Source organism: Sorex araneus, chromosome 6 (assembly GCF_027595985.1).
Source record: "Sorex araneus isolate mSorAra2 chromosome 6, mSorAra2.pri, whole genome shotgun sequence".
In the NCBI taxonomy this organism is placed as follows: Eukaryota; Metazoa; Chordata; class Mammalia; order Eulipotyphla; family Soricidae; genus Sorex; species Sorex araneus.
Window position 1 is genome coordinate 158867340 of NC_073307.1, and position 23655 is coordinate 158890994.

Below are 23655 nucleotides of genomic sequence, written 5' to 3' on the forward strand. Positions count from 1 at the left end.
GAGACATTACAGGTGCCCGCTTAAGCAAATCGATGAACCACAGGAGGACAGTGCTACAGACAGTGTCACAGTAGAAGTACTGCTGTTTATTCAGCCATCGATTAAGCTGATTGAATTGGGCATGAACTCCACATTACTTTTTTTTTTAATTTATCACCGTGAGACACAGTTATAAAGCTTTCATGTGCGAGATTCAGGCGTATAATGAGCGAACACCCATCCCCCCACCAGTGCACACTTTCCACCACCAGTGTCCCCAGTATATACCCCCCCTCCCAGTTCTCACCCTACCTCTATGGCAAACAATTTCCCCAGTAGTCTCTATCTGCTTTTTTTTTTTAAAGGATATTGTTTTAGTTTTTTATTTTTCTTTTTTGGGTCACACCCGGCGATGCACAGGGGTCACTCCTGACTCATGCACTCAGGAATTACCCCTGGCGGTGCTCAGGGACCATATGGGATGCTGGGATTCGAACCCAGGTTGGCCACATGCAAGGCAAACGCCCTACCCGCTGTGCTATCGCTCCAGCCCTCTCTCTGCTTTTGGGCATTATGTTTTGCTCGAAGTTTCCCACCACCCTTCAAGCCTGCCTGCCAGGGCCAGACGCTAGATCATTTCTTGTCCCTTGTTCATATGGAACATCATGGGTGCTGCGGCCGCGTGCTTCTGGAACCCTAGATTGTAGATGGTTGGGTTCCAGAGACATCTCTGCCGGGCACTAACCCACTCGGGGATTCAACTGGGCGTCTCTGGGCCAGGGGTGACAGCCAGACCGACGAGTGGGCAGGGAGCCGGAGAGGGACAGCCTGGCCCCCCTGCTGCCACATGGCATGGAGATTTAGTCCTGGAACCTGCATACCTGGGCCCTGCTTGTGGCAGCTCTTGGTCGCCGGGATTCCATCTGGAGTAGGTGAGAGAGCACACCCGCTCCATCTGGGGTAGCTCTGGAGCACTGTCGTCCCGTTGTTCATCGATTTGCTCTAGCGGGCACCAGTAATGTCTCCATTGTGAGACTTGTTGTGACTGTTTTCGGCATATCGAATACGCCACGAGGAGCTTGCCAGGCTCTGCTGTGCAGGCGGGATACTCTCAGTAGCTTGCCGGGCTCTCCGAGAGGGGCGGAGGAATCGAACCCGGGCCGGCTGCATCTAAGGCAAACACCCTACCAGCTGTGCTATCACTCCATCTGGGGTACCCGGTGAAACTGGTTCAGTATGGGGGCCCGGAGAGATCTCCGGCTCTGTGGTGTAAGACGCGTCTCTGAGGCTCGAGAGATAGGGCAAAGGTCAAGGCAGCTGTCCTGCACGCGACTGCCCCCAGTTCAACCCCCAGCACCGTGCACGGTCAGCTGGGCACAGGCAGGAGTGACCCCTGAGCACAGTGGGGTGCGGGTCCGAAGCAAAGAACAAGACAGAGAGAGTCACTTCTGCAGGTCTGTGTCCCAGGGGGCTTGTCTCTCGAGGGGCTTTAAGTGCCCACACAGGGGCCTGCGGGGGCCTCTCCCCCTTATCCCCGGTCAGGCTTCATTCATCCCGAAAGTGCTGCTCCAGCAGCTTCGGGAGATGACACACCACACTCCGGAGCCCCTCCTGAGAGACAGTGGGTGGGGACAGCCCTCCCCCCGCCCCCCGGAAAATCCTGCGAGGCCCAACAGTTTCAGCCCCCGTTGAGGCTCAGAAGACCAGGCCCTGGTGCAGAGCAGACCGAGTACTGGGAGGATTTTATTCATGAACTGCAGAGTTGAGACGCCACACGCAGGCCCTGTACTGCCCCCAGGCCTTTGCACATGCTGTGTGTGCAAAGGAAACCCCCAAGCCATCCTGGTTTCCAGCTTGTAGACACGGTGCAATGCCATGTAGTGGAGCAGAAACGCTGAAAACAGGTCAGGTCTGGACTCGAGGTCCAGTGGATCATCTCTGCCCCCCCCCCGCACATGCCTGGCCGATAGGATTCAAATAGTTTACAAAGACTTGGCAAGTGTCTTTGTTTGTTTTATTTCGGGGCCACACTCAGTGATGCTCAGGGGTTACTCCTGGCTCTGCACTCAGGAATTACTCCTGGCGGTGCTCAGGGGACCCTATGGGATGCCGGGGATCAAACCTGGGTTGGCTGCGTGCAAAGCAAACGCCCTCCCCGCTGTACTATGGCTCCAATCCCGCATCTTCTCATTTTTCATTCCGTTATTTCCATGGTATTTTAGTGTTATAATTTTTACTGTACCAAAGTTGGTTGTGAGGATAAAGAAACGACAAATGGAGGTGGGGTGTGCTGGTGAAGCGTTTTAGTTGTTTATTTAGTTCATGGAAAGCTGGAATGGAGGTGACTTCAGAGGAATTGATGCGAAGATGTCATTGTGTTTAGCTAGAGACTGGGGAAGTGTATCTAGTGGCGGCAATGACCTCATGGAAGTCCTTCTCCAAGCAGAGGGGGAAAGGGGCTCATGGCCTGAGGCCGGGAGAGGACAGACAAAGTAGGACAGTGCTGACGACGGGGCAGAGGTCAGTATCTGCAGGATAGAATGTGGCTTTTATTTTATTTTATTTGCTTTTTTGGGTCACACCCAGAGATGCTCAGGGGTTACTCCTGGCTCTACACTCAGAAATTACTCCTGGTGGTGCTCAGGGGACCGTATGGGATGCCGGGAATCCAACCTGGGTCAGCCGCGTGCAAGGCAAATGCCCTCCTCCCTGTATTATCACTCCAACCCCAGAACATGGACATTGAATAACGGCCTGTTTTTCTTTTTATCACTAAGCTTAGATACAGTGCACCTGTTACAGTTAAAAGACCCAGAAAGAACAGAGAGAAAAGGGAACCACCTGCCAAGATTTCACTGGTGGGGGCCGGAGCGATAGCACAGTGGGTAAGGCGTTTGCCTTGCACGCGGCCGACCCCGGTTCGATCCCCAGCATCCCATATGGTCCCCTGAGCACCGCCAGGAGTAATTCCTGAGTGTAAAGCCAGGAGTAACCCCTGAGCATCGCTGGGTGTGACCCAAAAAGCCAAAATAAAAATTTCACTGGTGGCCGCCCTGTGAGACGAGGGCATTTGGTTAGAGAGGACAATTGCAAACGCTCCCAAACGCAGCCAGAGGGCTTCTGCCACACCCAGGCATCCCCTCCTCCCCCTCCCCCTGCCTGGAGAAATGTCGACAGTTTTTCCCCATTTTGTCATCTTCAGGAGAAAGGAAACTTTCTCATCTGCACTTCTTTCGTTTTTTGTTTTGGGGCCACACTTGGCACCAGGAGCTACTCCTGGCTCTGCACTCAGGCATCACTCCTGGTGGAGCCCTGGGGAACACATGGGATGCTGGGGATCGAACCCGGGTTGGCTGTGTGCAAGGCAAACGCCCTCTCCACTGTGCTACTGCTCTGGTGCCCTTACACACTGCTCAGGGGCAGAGTCGGCTGTGGTTCCTCCTGCCCCTCGCTCCAGCTCCCACGCGGGAGGATGTTGACCCCTTCTCTTCCATATTTTTTTGCTTTTTTTTTTGGGTCACACCCGGCGATGCACAGGGGTTACTCCTGGCTCTACACTCAGGAATTACTCCTGGCAGTGCTCAGGGGACCATACGGGATGCTGGGAATCGAACCCGGGTCGGCCGCGTGCAAGGCAAACACCCTACCCACTGTGCTATCACTACAGCCCCCCTTCCTTCCATATTCTTTTTTTTTTCTTTTTGGGTCACACCCAGCGATGCTCAGGGGTTACTCCTGGCTTTGCACTCAGGAATCACTCCTGGCGGTGCTGGGGGACCATATGGGATGCCGGGGATCGAACCCGGGTCGGCCGCGTGCAAGGCAACCGCCCTACCCGCTGTGCTATCACTCCGGCCCATCCTTCCATATTCTTAAAAAAATCTACCAGCACCTGGCAGACAGGGTTGGTGTCTGTGGTGTACAGATAGAATTTAAACATATACATAGGGTATATTTAATACATACTACAGAGAGCCCGGCAAGCTACCGAGAGTATCCCGCCCGCATGGCAGAGCCTGGCAAGCTAACCGTGGCGTATTTGATATGACAAAAAAAGTAACAAGTCTCACAATGGAGACGTTACTGGTGCCCACTCGAGCAAATTGATGAACAACGAGATGACAGTGCTACAGTGCTACTATAAAATGTATATTTAATATATTTAAATATATAACAGGGTCCTCATTTATATTATATAATTATTTTTTATATAATTGTATATAAATATATAATTATATAACAGGGTCCTCAGCCCCCCAGGCTGGACGCAGTGGAGTTGGAAGCATCCAGGACCACTAGCCCAGCGGTGCTTGGGGCTATGCAGAACAAGACGCCCAACTTGGGTCCTAATGCATTAAGGCTTAAGACTTGCACCCTTGACCCCTATTTTTATAATTTACTTATTTTCATTTATTTAGGTTTTTGAGTCACACCTGGTGCTGCTCAGGGGACCATATGGGGTGTTGGGGATCGAGCCCAGGTCTGCTATATACAAGACAAATATAACATATATTGTATTATATGTTATACTGTTATATAATATAATATACTATTATATGTTATACTATTATAATATATAATGTAATAATATTAACATATTATATTAATACATATATTCAATATGCCAAAAACAGTAACAAGTCTCACAATGGAGACGTTACTGGTGCCCGCTTGAGCAAGTCAATGAACAACGGGATGACAGCGACAGTGAATATATATTACACATTCTTAATATGCATTAAGAATATTCTCTACATTCTGATAAAGACTGGACAGACTATCCTACCTCTGACTTCCCCACCATTCAACAGCTGATGTTTCCAAGATTCACTCAGCACTTAGTTTCGATCGAGTTCATACTTTTCAGGAAAGAGTCCAATTGGGGGCTGGAGCGACAGCACAGCACGCGGTCGACCTGGGCTCGATTCCCAGCATCCCATATGGTCCCCTGAGCACCGCCAGGAGTAATTCCTGAGTGCAGAGCCAGGAGTAACCCCTGTGCATCACCAGGTGTGACCCAAAAGAACAAGCAAAAAAAAAAAAGAGTCCAGTTTATGCCGATACCACCGTATCCTGAAAGGTTTCCCGCCGCGTCGTTCTGTGGGAGCCTGCTAACTCTCTCCGCTGACACGTATTGACCCCTGGGTAGATTTGTGTGGGAAGCACCGGCGAGGCTGAGCTTTCTAGGTGATGCACGGCAGGGTAGCTCTGGTCAAAGGTATGAGCGGGTCCAGCTTAATGCCAACATCAGCCTCATTCCTGCACATCGTCTACAAGGCCACGGTGGGGCTGGACCTGCTGCCTGAAGTCTGTCCTTCCCAGTCACCATTCAGCTCACACGCTTCTACACCAACACACGTGTGTGTTCGGCGCCACCAAGATCTTCTTGGGTCGGGTGTTGTTTCATTTCTTGGGATATAACTTCAACCCCCACTTTTTTTTAGTTGGGGGGGAGGGCCCCCCAGACAGGGTCCTTCGCTCACCAGGCTGGACGCAGCAGAGCTGGAAGCCTCCAGAACTATGCCCGGCGGTGCTTGGGGCCATGCAGGGCCAGGCACCTGACTCGGGCCCTAATGCAGTAAGGCTTGCACCCCGGACTCCCCTTTTTAAGGTTATTGACTTTACTTTCATTTAGGTTTTGTGCCACACCTGGAAAGACTCCGGGAACCATACGGGGTGCCGGGGATCAGACCCAGGTTGGCTGCGTATGAGGCAAATGCCCAACCCGCTGGACTGTCGCTCTGGTACCACCCCTGACCCCTTGAGCTGCCCCCCCTCCCCAACCCGAGTCTCACGCAGGCTTTATATCTGTGAGTTGAGGAAGGGGAGCAGGGCAGGTGAAAAGACGGGCTGAGGGCCCCAGCTGGGGGAGGGGCCAGGGTTCCAGGGTTCCAGCCCGGAGCGGGCGGCCCCCAGCCAATGCTCTTTCTGCCTCTTGCCGCCTGAGAGCTGGTTTCCTCCAAGTCAGATTCCAGAGCCTCGTTTGGGACCCTGGGGATAGTAGAAGATTCTGGAAGAAGAACTGGCCCCCACTTCCTGCAGAGGGTGGCCTCAATTGTCCCGGGATATCCAGCAGACCCCCTCAGAGGCCAGTGTCCCTGACCCGCGTGCACAGGGTCCCCACTAGCCCTCAGCATTTTTTTTTTTAATTTGGGTGGGTCGTGCTTTCTGCGCTCAGTAGCTGCAAAGACCTAGATCCGGCATGAGGCCCGCCAAGAGCCGGGCTGGCAGAGGGATTCCCGTTACCATGGTAACTGCGACCATCCCTTCTCTCCGGGGACACCAGCGCTCTAATTGGTCGGAGCTACTGCTTTGAGGCAGAGAGTCGGGGAGGAGGGCGGGGAGGAGGCAGCCTCGGGGGGGGGGGGGGGGGGGAATTGGCATTGTCCCTTTGCAGGGATGTCAGCCCTCAGAGCCACCTTTATGGCCAGGATGGGGGAGGACTACCCCCCCAGAGGCCAGCTTGCCTGCCCAGGTCCACTCAGAACACGAGGAAGGGGGGGGAGCCCCCCCCCCCCGACAGAGATAGTATCCCTCTGCCAAGCCTTAGATCTCGAAGATCTCCAGGGATCAGCCAGGTGCCCCTCGTGCAATCCCACGAGCCAGGGATCATGCCCCGTGGCTCATGAAAATGGAACTCGGGCAGTGCTCGGTGACTTGCCCAGGGTCGGGCAGCTAATGATGGGCGGGTGAGGCTTCCCAGCAAGCCTCTTCCCCGAAGTCCACCTTGTGAAGCATGAAAAGACAATTTCCCTCGAGTGGAGACTATTAGCAAAGGAATCAGCGTGGGGTGGGGCTGGGGAATTATGACCCCCCCGCCTCTAGGAACACCCCATTTGCACAGATCTGCCCCAGCCCTCCTCCTGCCTCGTTATCCTCCCCCTCCCACCTTCCCCCCCCAACACACACACACAAGTTGCCGCATGCACTTGCCCTTAGCAAACGTTCAGGACTCACAATGTACCAGCCACGGAAGAAATCAGTTCTCAGTTCTCAGGAGAAGGGGGTGCTCCCACAGGCTCCCCTGAGTGCCAGGGAGAGAAGGGGCATTTGGGAATGAAAACCCCCCAAAGCAGGTCGGGGTGACATTGATCTGATGGTGTCTGAGCCTCCTTTCCTTGGAAACCCGCTTGTCCTGCATTTCCCCCAGGACTGTGGGGTGGGGGGTGAGAGCACAGGGAATTAAATCTGGGCCCCAGGGAGGATGCTTGGGTGGGCTGGGGGGGGGAGGGTAGTGAGCATCCTCTGCCGTGAGAGGTGGGGACAAGGGAGAGTTGGAGAGGTTGAATTTCTCTGCCCCGATGGACACAAGTTCTTGGGACGGGGCTGGGACTCTTGAAGTTCTCTCTTCCAGGGTTCGCCTCTTAATTCTTTTTTTCTTTTTGGGTCACACCCGGCGATGCACAGGGGTTACTCCTGGCTCTGCACTCAGGAATTACTCCTGGCGGTGCTCAGGGGACCCTATGGGATGCTGGGAATCAAACCCAGGTCGGCCGCGTGCAAGGCAAATGCCCTCCCCGCTGTGCTATTGCTCCAGCCCCTCGCCTCTTAATGAACTCAGCCTGCTGCAGCCGGGTAGCAAGGCTGGGTAGCTGCAGCGACAGACCCCCGGGGGCTCCCGAAAGCCCAAGGCCAGCTCAGGTCCCTCTCGGTCCCGTGTCTGGAGGGGAGGGGGTCGCCTTCCTGCTGGCCCTCCTGTGTTGGAGACTCTCACGCCTCTGTTACTTTTGCTATAAGAACACCCCAGAGGTGCTCAGCCTGGATCAGAGATAGCGGACCTGCAGATTGGGCGCCACCCCAACTGGGCAGACGGGGGTCTCCGCTAGTGCTAGGAGGCCCTGTGGTGGCAGGTGTGAAATTCCCTTTGCTTCTTCCATTTTGCTTCAAAGGGCAATATTTTCTTCTTCTTTTTTAAGTAGAATTCTATTATGTATTCCACCTCCTTTGGATCCAGTTCATCAGAAATTCCTGATATTGTTTAGACCCATAAAGCTCAGATGGGAAAACTTCATTTCCATACCAGGGGTGCTGAAACCTGTTTGGAAGTTTTCCCGTGAAAAAAAGCTGACCATCCATTTTTATTTTATTTTATTTTATTTTTTGCTTTTTGGGTCACACCCGGCAATGCACAGGGATTACTCCTGGCTCATGCACTTGAGAATTGCTCCTGGCAGTGCTCAGGGGGACCATATGGGATACTCGGAATCGAACCTGGGTCGGCTGTGTGCACGGCAAACGCCCTACCTGCTGTGCTATTGCTCCAGCCCTTGACCATTCATTTTTGAAATGAAACAAAAATGAAGTAAGTGGAACGGAACCACTCATCTTAACACTTGCAGTAACCTCCTTCCCAGCCTCGCCAGCTCCCTGGGCCAGCGGCTGCCCGGCGGGACCAGAAGGTGCTGTTAACACTCCTTCCTTCCTCGGCGCCAAGATCTCACACTACACTCTTCTCTGCAGCGAGCAAACTATAAGCGCTTTTTTTTTTCTTCTTGATTTTTGGGCCACACTCAGTGGTGCTTGGGGCTTACTCTTTTTTTTTTTCCTGCTTATAAGATTTATTCATTTATTTTTAAATTGAGTCACTGTGAGATACAGTTACAAAGCTTTCGAGTTTCAGTCATACAATGATCAAACACCCATCCCTCCACCAGTGCCCATTCTCCACCACCAATGTCCCCAGTATCTTCTCCCCCACACCCCACCCCTACCCCTGCCTCTATTTCCCCCATACTCTCTACTTCTGGGCAGACAATTTCCCCCATACTCTCTACTTTTGGGCATTATGGTTTGCAGTACAGATACTTAGAGGCTGTCACGTTTGGTCCTTTACCTACTTTCAGCGCACATCTCCCCTCCCGAAGGGTCCAGCCAAGTCACCATCATTGACTTAGTGATCCCGTTTCTATTCCAGCTGTGGGGGCTTACTCTTGACTCTGTGCTCGGGGGTCACTCCTGGAGGGCTCATGGGACCATTCAGGGTGCTGGCAATGCAACCTGGGACAGCTGCCGGGAAGGCAGGTGCCTTATCTGCTAGGCTATCTCTCTAGCCCAGTGCTAACGGGAACTCTTCACACCCGCTAAGTCCCTGTCTAATGACCGAAGGTGGGTGGGCCACAGATGCCCCTTCTAGGCTGGTCAGATGTTGGAATTAGGCCCTGGACAGGGTTCAACCGGGGCCTTCTATAGCTGCACTGCCCAGCTGTCTCCTCACCTCCCTCATGGGGGCACTTGCGGACCCCCTCCTCCACTCTGTTGCATTGACGTGATTGTCGGGGCCACACCCAGCATCCTCAGGGCTTATTCACGACTCTCCGTTCAGGGGTCACTTCTGTCAGTGCTCTGGCAGAATAAGCGACGTGAGGGATAGAAACTGGGCTGGTCAGTCACACACTAGGTCAGCACCTTCCCCCTGTACTCTCTGTCTGTCTGTCTGTCTGTCTGTCTGTCTGTCTCTGTCTCTCTCTGTCTCTCTGTCTCTGTCTCTGTCTCTGTCTCTCTCTCTCTCTCTCTCTCTGCCTTGTGCTGCATTTTAATCAGTGCACCTGCCTCCTGGGGTCCAGCTGAGGATTCACACATTTGCAAGGAAAATTCATGGAAAGGCCTGGCTAGCACCTTTTGCTTTGGGGACACATTGAGCCTTCAGTAGATGTCGCCTTTCACGGTATATTTTCCAGAATAATGAAAATGGAAGAACAGAAAAGCTAGCCGAGCCCTGGGAGTGCTTCCACTTACCGTCTTGCAAGCGACAAAGCGGGTTGGAGGAAGGCAGGGGACTTGTCAGAGGTCACCCTGGCAAGGGCGTCCTGCAAGCCAATGATGACAGTCAGCCAGGACCTCCCCCCACCCCCTGAGGTTCATCTCAGTGGGTGGAATTAAAACTCATCGCACAAATATTTGCACCTTACGTCCTGTCAGATCCTCCTATGGGAAGATCTTCCATTTTTCCTTTTGTTGTAGACAATTAAAATACTTTAGAGCCACGTGAAGCATAAAGAAAACAAAAAACTCACCATGTGGGCATATTATTTTTCCCATGCTTCCTTTCTCTCTCTCTCTCTTTTTTTTTTTTAGTGGCGATTGAGTTGGGATTATTTATATCCTGTTGGCATCTCTCTTGGTAGGGCACTGTGCCTGGAGCCGGGGGTGTGTGCGATCAAAATATAGAAAACAGTCCCTGCTACGTGGCAAGTAGAGCCTGGTGGCCGTGGACAGCTTATCCCAAGTCACAGCCTCAGGCCTGTCACTGGGCCGTGGCGGCACAGCCGAGGGTGCAGTGGGCAGATGGAACAGGACCTGCAGGAGGGGCTCACTGGGGTCCTGGGAAGCTTCCAGAAGCTCAAAACCAGGCAGGAGAGGTGTCGGGGAGGGGACAGTACCCTGGTACTTGTGTGATCAAAAATGTTCCATAACTCTTGCTTTGACATATTTTGACTGTGCTTGTACATATTTTGACTGGGCATCCCTGAGAAATGTCCCCAGTTGTTTTCAGGAGTCTTTCTGTTGACCCCTGTTGGGGGTGTGGGTGCAGGGGTAACTATTCAAAAAGTTTCTGCTGCCCCTTGGAGCCTCATCTTTTACTGTGGGATGGACTGTTCTACCATCCTCAACCCACGTGTGGGGTGCCTGGTGGCCCCCATTTCAGGAGGGGCACCCAGGTAAGAGAGGCTCTGGAGCTTGCCCTGTCTCACGGAAACGGGCATCGCTGAAAAGAGGCATCTAGAATCTTCCGACGCTGACAGGTGGATTCTAGTGGTCACGACTGTGGTGTGTCAGGAAGGCTTGAGGACTGGGGCTCGGAGTTGGAATTTTCAGATCAAAGGTGTGTTCGCTCTTAGCTTGTTGTGTCTATTAATTCTTTTGGTGTTGGGACCACACTGGTGGTGGTTAGGGGCTAGACTCCACTCTGTGCTCAGGGTCGGCTCTGGCTGTGCCCAGGGAGCGTGTGGGGCCGGGAACCAGGGCCAGGATTCCCGGATTCCCACCAGCAGAGCATGCGCTCGTCCCCCTGAGCTCTCCCGGCCCCTGTGTGCTGCGCTGCAGGGCTGCTGGCTCCTCCCTACTCACACTCTTTCACACTCTTTCTACCAATCATTAACAGCCCAAACAGTGATAGCACAGCAGGTAGGGCATTTGCCTTGCACGCAGCCAACTCAGGTTCAGTCCCCGGCACCCCATGTGGTCCCCCGAGCACCGAGCACTTCCAGGAGTGATTCCTGAGTGCAGAGCCAGGAGAAACCCCCGAACATTGCCGAATGTAACCCAAAAAGCCAAAAAAAAAAAAAAAAAAAAGCAAAGCAAGTGTCCCAAGCCAGTGGCAGGGGCTGCCCTGTCCCCTGGTTCCTCTCCTCCTGCCTCTGTCTTCCCATCCTACCTCCCCACTGTGACTTGGCCCACTTACAACACCTTGTCACCCACTCTCTCTCAGCTGCTGCCCGGCAGTCTCCAGGTGCCCCTTGGGCACCCCCACCTGTGCTGGTGTTTGTCTCGACCCTGAGGGCTGTGCTGGGTGCCAGCTGGGAAAGCCCCCCCCCTTGCCCCCTGGGTGCCTCCCTCATCCGTGCCCCCCACCCCCATGGGGCGTCAAGGTCTGGGAGGCACGAGGCCTGTGTCCCGTTTCCCCTGGCTCCAGGCAGGGGTCTCGGTGCCCCCGGATTTCCTATCCAAGTCCCCTCAAGTGACTTTCCTTCTTCTTTTTTATTTTTTATATTCTTTTTAATTGAGGTACTGTAATTTACAAAGTTATTCACAGCATCCAACTTTACAATCAGCCATGATCAAATTCCACGTGTACAGTTCACCTGACCTCAGCCCCATCACACCAGTATCAGAGGTCACCGCCGCCTGGGCTCTGGGGCCACTGGGGCGCCGGGACCAAACCCGGATCAGCCTCAGTGCCAGGCAAATGCCGTAACCGCTGCCCTATCACTCTGGCCCTTCAAGTGGCTCTTTCTTCCTTCCTTCCTTCCTTCCTTCCTTCCTTCCTTCCTTCCTTCCTTCCTTCCTTCTTCCTTCCTTCCTTCCTTTCTTTCTTTCTTTCTTTCTTTCTTTCTTTCTTTCTTTCTTTCTTTCTTTCTTTCTTTCTTTCTTTCTTCTTTCTTTCTTTCTTTCTTTCTTTCTTTCTTTCTTTCTTTCTTTCTTTCTTTCTTTCTTTCTTCCTTCCTTTCTTTCTTTCTTTCTCTCTTCCTTCCTTCCTTCCTTCCTTCCTTCCTTCCTTCCTTCCTTCCTTCCTTCCTTCCTTCCTTCCTTCCTTTCTTTCTTCCTTCCTTCCTTTCTTTGCTTCCTTCTTTTCTTCTTTCATTTCTTTCTTTCTTTCTTTCCTTCCTTTCTTTCTTTCTCTCTCTCTTTCTCTCTCTTTCTTTCTTTCTCTCTCTCTTTCTTTCTTTCTTTCTTTCTTTCTCTCTTTCCTTCTTTCTTTCTTTCTCTCTTTCTTTCTTTTCTCTTTCTCTCTTTCTTTCTTTCTTTCTTTCTTTCTTTCTTTCTTTCTTTCTTTCTTTCTTTCTTTCTCTCTTTCCTTCTTTCTTTCTTTCTCTCTTTCCTTCTTTCTTTCTCTCTCTCTCTTTCTTTCTTTCTTTCCTTCTCTCCTTCTTTCCTTCTTTCTTTCTCTCTCTCTTTCTTTCTTTCCTTCTCTCTCCTTCTTTCCTTCTTTCTTTCCTTCTTTCTTTCTTTCCTTCTTTCTTTCTTTCTTTCTTTCTTTCTTTCTTTCTTTCTTTCTTTCTTTCTTTCTTTCTTTCTTTCTTTCTTTCTTTCTTTCTTTCTTTCTTTCTTTCTTTCTTTCTTTCTTTCTCTTTTTGGGTCACACCCGGCAATGCACAGCAGGGGTTAGTCCTGGCTTTGCACTCAGAAATTACTTCTGGCAGTGCTAGGGACCATATGGGATGCTGGGAATTGAACCCGTGTTGGCCGTGTGCAAGGCAAACGCTCTCCCCGCTGTGCTATCGCTCCAGCCCCTCAAGGGCCCTTTCTTGGTATCTTTTGAAGCTGCCCCTTGCCAGGGCCTATCCTGCCAGGAGGCTCCTGTCAGAACAAGCTGCCAATTCCTAGGATCGAGGGTGGGTCCCTCCCATTTCTTTCTCTCCCTTGGACACCTTTTTTCTTTATTCCTTATTCCTCTTGGCTCCCGCATTGCCCTGCCCACTGGACTATCTCCAGCCCTCGTTCGTCCATCACCAACTTTAATACAGGGTCTGTCCTGAGGTGATTTTCTTTTTCTTTTTCTTTTATTTTGCTTTTGGGGTCACACCTGGCGTTGCACAGGGGTTACTCCTGGCTCTGCACTCAGGAATTACCCCGGCAGTGCTCAGGGGACACTATGGGATGCTGGCAATTGAACCCGGGTCAGCTGCGTGCAAAGCAAACGCCCTACCCTCTGTGCTATCACTCCAGTCCCTTCAGTGATTTTCTGAACTCACAGTTCTGTTCCTGGTGGTCAGTGAGTTGAGTCACATGACAAGGAAGGGGCTCCTCTTCTCTGCCGGCTCCCCCAGTCCCCCCGGAGCCTGCCGTGAATTCCATCTCTGCCAGTGGTGTGTCGTAGCACTTTAACATGCTCTATTTTTAGCATATTCATTTTCACAACATTTTTCCTCTTTCAGGCAACTAATAAAGAGTCTATGCTTTTGTGTCTGCTGGGGTGGAGCGATAGCGCAGCGGGTAGGGGGTTTGCCTTGCACACAGCCGACCCGGGTTCGATTCCTCCGTCCCTCTCAGAGAGCCCGGCAATATTCCCGAGAATATCTCACCCGCACGGCAGAGCCTGGCAAGCTCCCCGTGGCATATTCGGTATGCCAAAAACAGTAACAAGTCTCGCAATGGAGACGTTTCTGGTGCCCGCTCGAGCAAATCGATGAGCAACGGGATGACAGTGATACAGTGATATCTGCTGGGGTCTCACATGTCTCCACACACCCTCCCCGTGTTCTATAGACGGAACCGTTGCATACATGATTCCCCTTTCCTCTTCCATGTCCATCCATAGCTTGCTTCTCTCCCCCTGCCATATTCCCTTTTCCTACCCACGTTTCTATACACCAAGACCAGTGATGTTATTCACAAAGCCCTGAGCAGAGCGACTGTGCCAGGCCTTGGCTCAAAAATCATTAAGGATTTCCAAGAGGACCCGAGAGCTTCAAATCCAAGACAGGACCGGTGGGAGGTGAAGGCCCCAAGACCACCCGGCCACCGGCCCACAAAGCTGGGCCCGCTCTCTGCCTCCCCTGAAGCCCACCCTTATTCAATCCAGGGAGACCCTCCCGATCCCCCCCATCACACAATCACACTAGACCAGAGGTGGGACTTCCGGTCACTGTCGCTTGAAAACCGCCTCATAATTTACTTCCATCTCTGCCACTTGCTTCCTTACTCAATCCAGCGCGGACCTGTGCCCAGCCACTGGCACGAGTCCACCTCATACTCTGTCAAGACTCCCTGGCTGCCTCCCCAAGACCCGGGTCACTCATTCAGGAGTTCCAGGGGATGGGAAATCACTCCTTTGCCACTTTCTTGCTGCTCCAAAAAACCCCAGTGGTTCTCCGCTTGAAAGGGTTCAACAAAGGCAACAATCAGCAAATATTAACAGAGCTGGGGTGTGGGGGGGGTGTGGGGGGGTGTGGACAGCTCCTTGGCAACCCTCGCAGGGGCCGGAGACCTGGATGGAAGGCAGGGAGGGACCTTCTGGGGCAGAAACCAGAAAGCACAAAAGCCAGGAACGCTTCCTGGACTTGGGGAGGGGGGGGAGGGGCGGATGGGGTGAGATTCTGCTGGTGGCCCAGAAAGCGGGCCCTGGGGAGTTCCAATTCCAGATGCCAGCAAGCTGCCTTCACAGTTGAGTTGGCACTAGCAGGCCGGCTGGCCTGGGGCACTCCGGGCAGCAGGACCCACGCAGGCTCGGGCCCACCCCCCTCAGAAATCCTGTGCGTCTTTATGCATGAGAAACTGGGGGCCCAGGTAGAGATGATACACGAGTGCTCTAGAGCCCTGTACACACAGTTATACATAAAACAAGCATGGCCACACACACACACACACACGCTCACGCACACGCACACGCACACACACACACACACACACACACACACACACACACACTGCAGCTGCAGCGAGCACCTCAGTCTCCCCCACCCCTACTCACGTAGAAACATTGACCCCAGACGAGAGCCCTGGGCCCGTTGCTGTGGGAACACGGTTTCTAAAATCCTACCTGTGGGCTGTTCAGTCTTGCTCTGAGTCTCACATGAGCCCGCGCGAGTGTGTGCTCTGAATTCTGAGTCACTCCCCCGCACGGCTCAGGTGGGGCGGGCGGTCAGGGGCCAGGGAGGATGGACAGTGAAAGGCCTGATGACTTTCTGAGCCGCGGACCACCCGGGAGCTCAGTCTGCAGGTAGGGGTGTGGGGGGAGGAGGAGGGGATCGGAAGGGGGGAGGGGTCATGTGTTTGTGTATGAGTGTTTGTGTGAGTGTGTGTGTGAGTCTGTGAGTGTGTGTGTGAGCCTGTGAGTGTGTGTTTGCACATGAGGGTTTTCATGTGCGTGTTGTGTATTTCTGCATGAGTGTGTGGGGTAGGTGTGAATGTGAGTGTGTGTCTGAATGTGTGTGTTTGTGTGAGTGTGCATGTGTGAGTGTGTGTTTGTGTTTCTGTGTGTATGCATGAGTGTGTGCATATGTGCTCCTATGTGTGCATCTGTGTGTGGAGATGTGTGTGAGAATGTGAATGTGCATTGTGAGTGTTTGTGTGTATGAATATGTGTGATAGTGTTTGTGGGTACCTGTGTGTGCATGTGAGTGAGTGTGAGTGTGAATATGTGTGTGAGAGTGTTTGTGTGTAGGTATGTGTGCATGTGAGTGAGTGTGAGTGGGAATATGTGTGTCAGAGTGTTTGTGTGTACGTGTGTGTGTGTGTGTGTGTGATATCAGGTAAGGTTTCAAACCCAGTGTCAGTCAGGCTAGGCCAGGCCAGGCTGTGGCTACATTTGTCCCCAAATCACTCTTAGTCACTCAATAAAGTTGGGTGACCCCCGACCCCCACCCCCACCCCGGACCACCACCTGGAGCCCAGGGGCTCTAATGCAGCTGGTACCGACCAGAAAGAGCTGCCAGGGGCTCTTCCATGGCCCGGAAGTGGGCACCTGTCTTCTGGGGCTTTAGGTACTCGGCCTGATCTCCGGGGGTGACCAGAAAGACCCCAAACCTAAGTGCAAAATAGACCAGAAAGTGTTGGGAGCCTTCTACGGTTCCCCCTCGGGGCTCCTGCAAGCCGGCCCCCCCGGGAGGCAGTTCCCTGGGGCCCTGAGGTGGTCTGGGCCCAGGGAAACCGATTCAGGGTCTTGGGCCAAGTGGACCCTCCCAAGGCCCTGGCAGTCACTCTAGTGCTTGGGGCTTCGCCAGGGGCTTCCCAGGTAACTGCTAATACCTTTCTCTCTGTGTCACCAAGGGTGAAGGGGGTATTGGCGGCCTGGCCGGACCCTCCGTGAATGATTCTTAGGGTCCTTGAACCACCGGTTATCCCAAAGTCCTGACTGAATTTCCCAAATGAATTTCCCCCAACCAACTGTTCCCACCCGCCTCTGCTGTCCCCCCCGCCCCGCGGTTCTGCCGTGAGGACCCCACACCGAGGAAGCTGCTTCTCCAGATGCAACCGAGTCCCCAGCCAAGCCCCCCACGGCCCCCCGCAGATCCCTGTGCCTTCGAGACTCCCACCCAGCTCTCGCCCCCACTGTCCCTCCAGGCCCCCTCACGCCAGCCCAGCCCAGCGACGCCAACAGCAGCCTCACGCTGAGCTGGCCCCAAGATGAAGGCGGCGGAACCCCAGCGAGCTCTCTCATGCCAGGTGGGTGGTGGCCGGGGTGACGGGAAAGGGACTTTCACGGGAGAGGAGGCGCCTCGCCGAGAGGGTAACGCTTCTAGCTGAGCCCAGGTCTCAACATTTTAAGACCACAGAGCAGCCCTGTCGGAAGGCCACTTGAGGGCTCCCGGGAGGGTTGAGGGACTAGAAAAGGGGCGTTTGTTCTAACAAAGGAGGGGGCATGCGAGGCGGGGTCCTTGGCGTTAGCAGCAGGTATCGGTAAGGACCTGCACGGGGTAGAGCTGTGTGCTAGCGTTCGGGGGGTGCAACCCTGAGAGACACAGTACAGCCCACAGGGTGTTTGTCTTGCATGAAGCCAACCTGGGTTCGATCCCCAGCACCACCTATGGTCTCCTGATCACTCTTAGGACTGATCCCCGAGCACAGAGCCAGGAGGAAGCCCTGAGCACAGCCGAGTGCCCCCTCCCACCCCACAGCATGGTTTCTGAGGAAGAGGGCCCCCCATTTATTTATTTTTATTTTATTTTATTTTATTTTATTTTTGCTTTTTGGGTCACACCCTGCGATGCTCAGGGGTTACTCCTGGCTTTGCACTCAAGAATTACTCCTGGCAGTGCTTGGGGGACCATATGGGATGCCGGGGATCGAACTTGGGTCGGCCGCGTGCAAGGCAAACGCCCTACCCGCTGTGCTATCGCTCCGGCCCCGAGGGCCCCCCATTTATAACCCCATCACGGAACCCATGTCCATAGTTTATTTATTTATTTATTGCTTTTTGGGTCACACCCAGCGATGCACAGGGCTTACTCCTGGCTCTACACTCAGGAATTACCCCTGGCGGTGCTAGAGGACCATATGGGATGCTGGGAATTGAACCCGGTTCGGCCGCGTGCAAGGCAAATGCCCTACCCGCTGTGCTATCGCTCCAGCCCCTGTCCATAGTTTAGAGGTGGCAGTTACTCAGAGACCCCCAGAACAGCTGGGTCATGACCCCCACTGTAGCAAGGGAGGACTCAAACCCCACCTGGCCTCCCTCAGGCCCTGTTCTGGTGATCTGAGAACTGGGGTTGGCCTGCATGGAGGGCGGGGGGGGGGGGGGGGGAGTGAGTCAGCTGGGCCTCCCTTTGCAGTCTGGAGGGCTGAGACCCCAGAGGAGAGAGCCCGCGGCAGCCTTTCCCCGGGAGGACCGGCGTCTGCGGGGTGGGGGTGGGAGGTACGGAACCCTCAGTGCGGGTCTGACTCTTCCAGGGCCGCGGCTGGGGGTCCGTCTGGTGAACGGTAGTGACCGCTGCAGCGGGACCGTGGAGGTGTGGCGCGCGTCGGCCTGGAGGCCGGCGTGCGGGGCGTCCTGGAACCGCAGCGCCGCCGAGGCCGTGTGTCGCGTGCTGGGCTGCGGGGGATCCAGGAGCCCCAAACCGCCTCCGCCGCCGCCGTCGGGGCTGGCCGCGGGCAACGCCAGCGTGGCCCCCAACGCCACGCGCGGCGCCCTGGCGCCCGCCGTCCGGTGCAGCGGCGAGGAGTGGCGGCTCTGCGAGGTGGTGGAGCAGCCGTGCGGCGGGGACGGGAGCCCGGCCCAGGTCACCTGCACAGGTAACAGGCCCCGCGCCCCGCGCCCCGCGCTCCACTGCGTGCACGCCCCAGTCCTCACCCCTGGAGCGCGCAATTCCAATACCCCCACCTGCGCGGTGTAGTGATCAGACCGGGCATTTCTCAGGTTTGACGATCAGACTGGGCATTTCTCAGGCCTGGTGTCCAGACCCAGCACTTCTCAGACCTGGTGTCCAGACTGGGCACTTCTCAGATCTGGCCTCCAGACCGCTCCCTTGCTAGCTCTGCAAATCACCCACTTGATCCCCCAGTTTGGGTCTCCAGCTCTTACTTCTCGTCCCCTCCTCCCACTGCCATCTATGCCCCCTTCTCCTGGCACTTAAATGCACCCAGGTCCCCAAGGTCTGGGCACTCTGCACCCACCCTGATCCAGACCCGCTCTGCAGGCCCCGCCCTCTCGCTGCCATCCCAACCAATCAACGGGAGCGCTACTAGCTCTGCCCACCAGCCCCACAGCTGCTCCTATTGGGTAGCCAGCTGATCCCTCATCAGCCCCGCCCCCACCTCTCACCTGTGTCCAACAGGGTCCCAGCCCCTGGCACCGTGCATCTACCCGCTGCAAACCGTCCTGCCCAGTCCCGGGCACCTGCCTGCCCTCTCTCCTGCTCGTCCTCTTTTCCTAGCGTCCGCAGCCCCCCGGGATGCCCGCCTTGCAAACCCCTTGCCCTCCTGCCCGCAGAGACCCGAGCGCTGCGCTTGGTGGCGGGCGGGAGCCCGTGCGCGGGCCGCGTGGAGATGCTGGAGCACGGCCAGTGGGGCTCGGTGTGCGACGACACGTGGGACCTGGAGGACGGCCACGTGGCATGCGGGCAACTGGGCTGCGGCTGGGCCGTCCAGGTCCTGCCGGGCTTGCACTTCCCGCCGGGGCAAGGGCCCATCCACCGCGACCAGGTGAACTGCTCCGGAGCCGAATCCTTCCTGTGGGACTGCCCCGGACTGCACGGACGCGGCTACTGTGGCCACAAGGAGGACGCGGGCGTGGTGTGCTCAGGTCAGCGGGCCAGGCCGTGGGCGGTGGGCGGGGGCGCGGGCAGGCTCCGAGCCGCGGGGGTTGGTGGAGGCAGGGAGGCCCAGGATGAGGTTGGGTCTCCCCGCTGCTCCTGTGCTGTGGGGTAGTAGGGTGGTGATGGGGGCGGGGGGCGGTGTTGGAATTTCTAACACGGGATCCTGGGCATGCTGCGGGCTCTCGGCCGGGCTGATGCTGCAGATCCACAGACCTAACTTTTGAGTCACGGGGATGTCAGGAATTCCAGCCGGGGGTTCCGGTGTGGATGGGGGCAGAGAGGTGGGGGTGCAGATGATATGGGGGGGGGGTGCCCAAGATCTACGGGACAGCCGGTGTGGGGGTGTTTGCGTCGGTCGGTGGGTCTAGGCTGGCCCAGAGACTGATCCGCCTCCGCCCCGCCCCGCCCCGCCCCTGCAGAGCACCAGTCCTGGCGGCTGACCCGGGCTGCAGACCCCTGCGAGGGGCAGGTGGAGGTGTACTTCCGGGGGATGTGGAACACCGTGTGCGACAGCGAGTGGTACGAGCCGGAGGCCACCGTGCTGTGCCGCTCCCTGGGCTGCGGCACCGCGGCAGGCCTGCCCAGGGGCTGGCCGCACTCCCTGCCCGGCCAGATGTACTACTCGTGCAAAGGCAGCGAGGCCGCGCTCCACCACTGCACCTGGCGCTACAACAACTCCAACCTGTGCAGCCAGTCGCGGGCAGCCAGAGTCCTCTGCTCAGGTAGCCCCGCCCCGCGCCCCGCCCTGCCGCTGCCTCAGGGGCCCCACGGGGAGCCACAGCTGGGGGGCGGGCAGGGATCCGGAGCCCGAGGCCAAGAGCCCCGCACTGTACTGGGGCTGGAGCGATAGCACAGCGGGGAGGGCGTTTGCCTTGCACGCGGTCGACCCGGGTTCGATTCCCAGCATCCCAATAGGTCCCCTGAGCACCACCAGGGGTAATTCCTGAGTGCAGAGCAAAGAGTAACCCCTGTGCATTGCCGGGTGTGACCCAAAAAGTAAAAAGAAAAAAAAAAAAAGAGCCCCCAGGGACTGGAGTTGCTCCGGGGGTGAAACTGATTCGCCGCCCCAGGGCTGATGCTCACAGCTCCTGCACATCCCGTCTCTGCCTGCCAGTCCTTGCCGCCCTCTGTATGGAGGCACTCCGAGCACTGTGTTCTTTGCCCTAATCACACCACTGTTATTCCATGACCCAGAGGAGGGAAGGGCCGCAGCTGACGACTGCAGTTGGTAGCACCTCCTGATTTCTGAGGTGTCTGTCGCCTCTGGAAAGGCGAGGCCCTTGGGAGATTCGGGCAGGATTCTAGCACTGCCCTTTGCCAGCCGGGAGGGTGGGCAGCCCCTGCACCCCTCGGGGTGTTGGGGGCTTCCCTTTGAGGGGAGGAGGGAGTGGCCTTGGCAGATGGCCAGGGCAGCTGGGGGGTTGGAGCAACGCCCCCCTCCCAGGGGCTTGTCAGTGATCTCTGTCCCTGTCTCCTGAGGATGTGTTCGGGTCCCGCCCATCAGGCCAATTCCTCCACTTCCTGAGCCCATGGGAAGGGCAAATCCAGGAAGGGAGGAAGGGAGGGAGGGAGGGAGGGAGGGAGGGAGGGAGGGAGGGAGGGAGGGAGGGAGGAGGAGAAAGCATTGCTACACAGAAGAACTGGAGCATTCTTTCATAGTCCCTGTTCTGCCCTAACAACCCTTGCAGCCTTTAGCCCATTCACCTGTGTGTGTGTGGGGGGCTAACCATGTCCTCCCTCAGGGCCCCCACTCCAGGGCCCCAAGTGTCTCACTCAGAGCCCGGCACAGCCCTGGCGACAAGAGGTGCTGGGTAGAAGGTGGGTGGTGAATGTCGGTGTGTTCCCACAGGGGCCCGGAGACTGCTCAACCTGTCCACGTCTGAAGGGCTCACCAGTGCTCAGCCGGTCACCAAAGGTAAGTGTCACCGGGCACTGGGGCTCTTAGAGGCGCCGGCACATGCATGTGTGTGCATGTGTGTGTGCATGTGAGTGTATGTGTGCATGTTGAGTGTGTCTGTACATGTGTGTGCATGTGACTGTGTCTTTATGTACATGTGTGCATGGGATTTTGTCTGAATGTGCATGTATGTGCATGTACCCATGTGTGTACATGTGAGCATGCACATGTGTGGCTGTGTGCATGCATGTGTGTGTGCACGTGTATGTCTCTGTGTGCATGTATTCGAGTATGCCTGTGTATATGTGTTGTATGAGTGTGACTGTGTGACTGTGCGTACATGTGACATACACGTGTGCATGTGTGCCTGAGTGTCCCCCTGCAGGGACCTCATGGTTTGTCCCTCTCCCACCCCCAGACAACGGGCTTGTCTCACCCACTTCTGAGAGCTTTGTGCCCTTCTTGCTGCGCCAGCCCCGTGCTCTGGGACCCTGGTATCTGGGGGTCCACAGATGCTCTCCAGGGCGGAGGACAGAGCTGAGGGCCATGCTAGTCTGACGCCAGCCAAGAGGGAGGAGAACGGAGGGCGTAGCTGCGGTGTTTAAACGACCCAGGGTCCGGCCCCAGCTCCTGAGTCCTGGGCTCCAGCTCTCTGGGGGGTCTCGGTGTAACCCACACACGGAGGGGGAAGGTGGCCCCAGCTGTTGTCGCCTGCAGTCTGCATTCAAGGCTGCGAACCCAGGCCTGGCTCTCTGTCCCCCAGCTCCGAGAGTCAGGCTGACTCCTCTGCTGTGTGTGTGCACTGGGGGGGGAGGGGGGGCAGGGAGCAGTTCTCCGGGGGCTCCAGGCCCAGCCAGGCCCCTGGCAAGCGCTGTCATGCCGGGGCGTTCTGACCCTCCCGAGCCTCAGATGCCTGGATGGGAAACTGGGGGTGGCCAGGGAGCCCCTCTCTCCTGCGACGTGGGTCTCCTAGGAACTCATCGTTCTTGAAATATCAGTATGGAACCCTAGAGCCTAGCAGTGAGCAACCTGAAACTGGAAAGAAGAGAGAAATTTCATTTATAGAGCATCAGCAACAGTGAAATGCGTGGAGGGGGGCGGTGAAAAGAAAGAAGTCGTGAACACAGAAAACCACAAGAAGGGCTAGCTTGGTGGGGACGCCCCCTGCCTCACGGGTCCCTCTTTCCCGGTCTCTGGCTCCCTCGTCCTCTCAAGCCCTCCCTGGAGGTGGTGGGCAGGGCCTTGGCGTGGGAGGGGGGAACCTCTCAGCCTTGGTTGGCGGTCCCGGAAGGAGGAGACGCTGGGGAGGCCGTGCCAGCCCCTCAGCTCTGGCCAGGACGCCCCCATACCTGCAGCACTCTCCCCTCCCCAGGTCACCAGGGGGACGCACCAGCCAGGGACCACAGTCCTGCCTGCTGTCTCTTGTCCCCTGAACCCGCAGTCCAATGTCCCCTTTCCAGGGCTTCCCGCTGATTGCCCCATCCCCATCCTTGCAGGAGGAGAGAGTGTGAGACCAGGGAGACGGTCTCACCCCCAGTGGGGGCTGCACACCCCAGGCTCCCACACCACCTCCAGGCAGGCTCCTGTTTTTCTCCGGCAGGTCCCCCCCCAAGAAGGAAGGAAGCCACGGTGGGGGCTCTGCAGAACAGGGAGGGCCCTACCCTGCCTTCAGGGAATGTGGGCCCGACTTGAAAGAACCCCCAGCTTCTGCTGTGCTCACTGCGGGGCTGAGTCATGGCCTTTGGGGGTCCCCTCAGTTACAGCAGCCTGTGCCTGAGGACCCAGTAGACCAGGCCACCTGCCCGTGGGTCCGGGTCACCAGGCCACCTCCCCGTGGACCCAGGCAACAAGACCACCCCCCATTGATTCAGGCCACCCCCGGGGGCCCAGCCACTAGACCACCCTCCATCAATTCAGGCTACCTCCCATGGACCCAGGTCACTACGTCATCTCCTCGGGGACCCAGGCCAACCTTGTGGACCCCGGCCACCAAGCCATCCCCCCCTAGACCCAGGCCACCAGGCCACCTCCCCATGGACCCAGGTCACCAGGTCACCCCCCCATGGACCCAGGCCACCAGCCCGTGGACCCAGGCCACCAGCCACCTTCCCACGACTTAGACCCTCCATCCTGGGGTTGGTGCGGGCCACACTCGGGGTGCCCCATAGTCGCGGGCACCGCGGGGCCCCGGGATGCAGAGCAGGGAGCCATGGTCAGCCTGTCATTTGCTCAGCGTGTGGTTCCGGGGCACCTGCCGGGCTCCGGGCTAGTCAGCCCTGGAAGGAAGGACAAGGGCAGCCCCTGCCGGAGCTGGTCAGCTGTGGAGGATGGAGGAGAGGGAAGGGCCAGGGCCGTCTGTGTCTGTCT

General features: G+C 56.2%; 1 protein-coding gene across 1 annotated transcript in view; it reads left to right on the top strand.

Moving 5' to 3' along the window:
* The window catches only part of CD6 (CD6 molecule), a 41801-nt gene that overhangs the window by 12699 nt on the left and 5447 nt on the right, over positions 1-23655 (top strand). The window contains 5 exon segments of the mRNA XM_055143814.1: positions 16702-16803; positions 18028-18369; positions 19067-19378; positions 19811-20113; positions 21241-21306. Coding sequence (XP_054999789.1) covers positions 16702-16803; positions 18028-18369; positions 19067-19378; positions 19811-20113; positions 21241-21306 — 1125 coding nt within the window.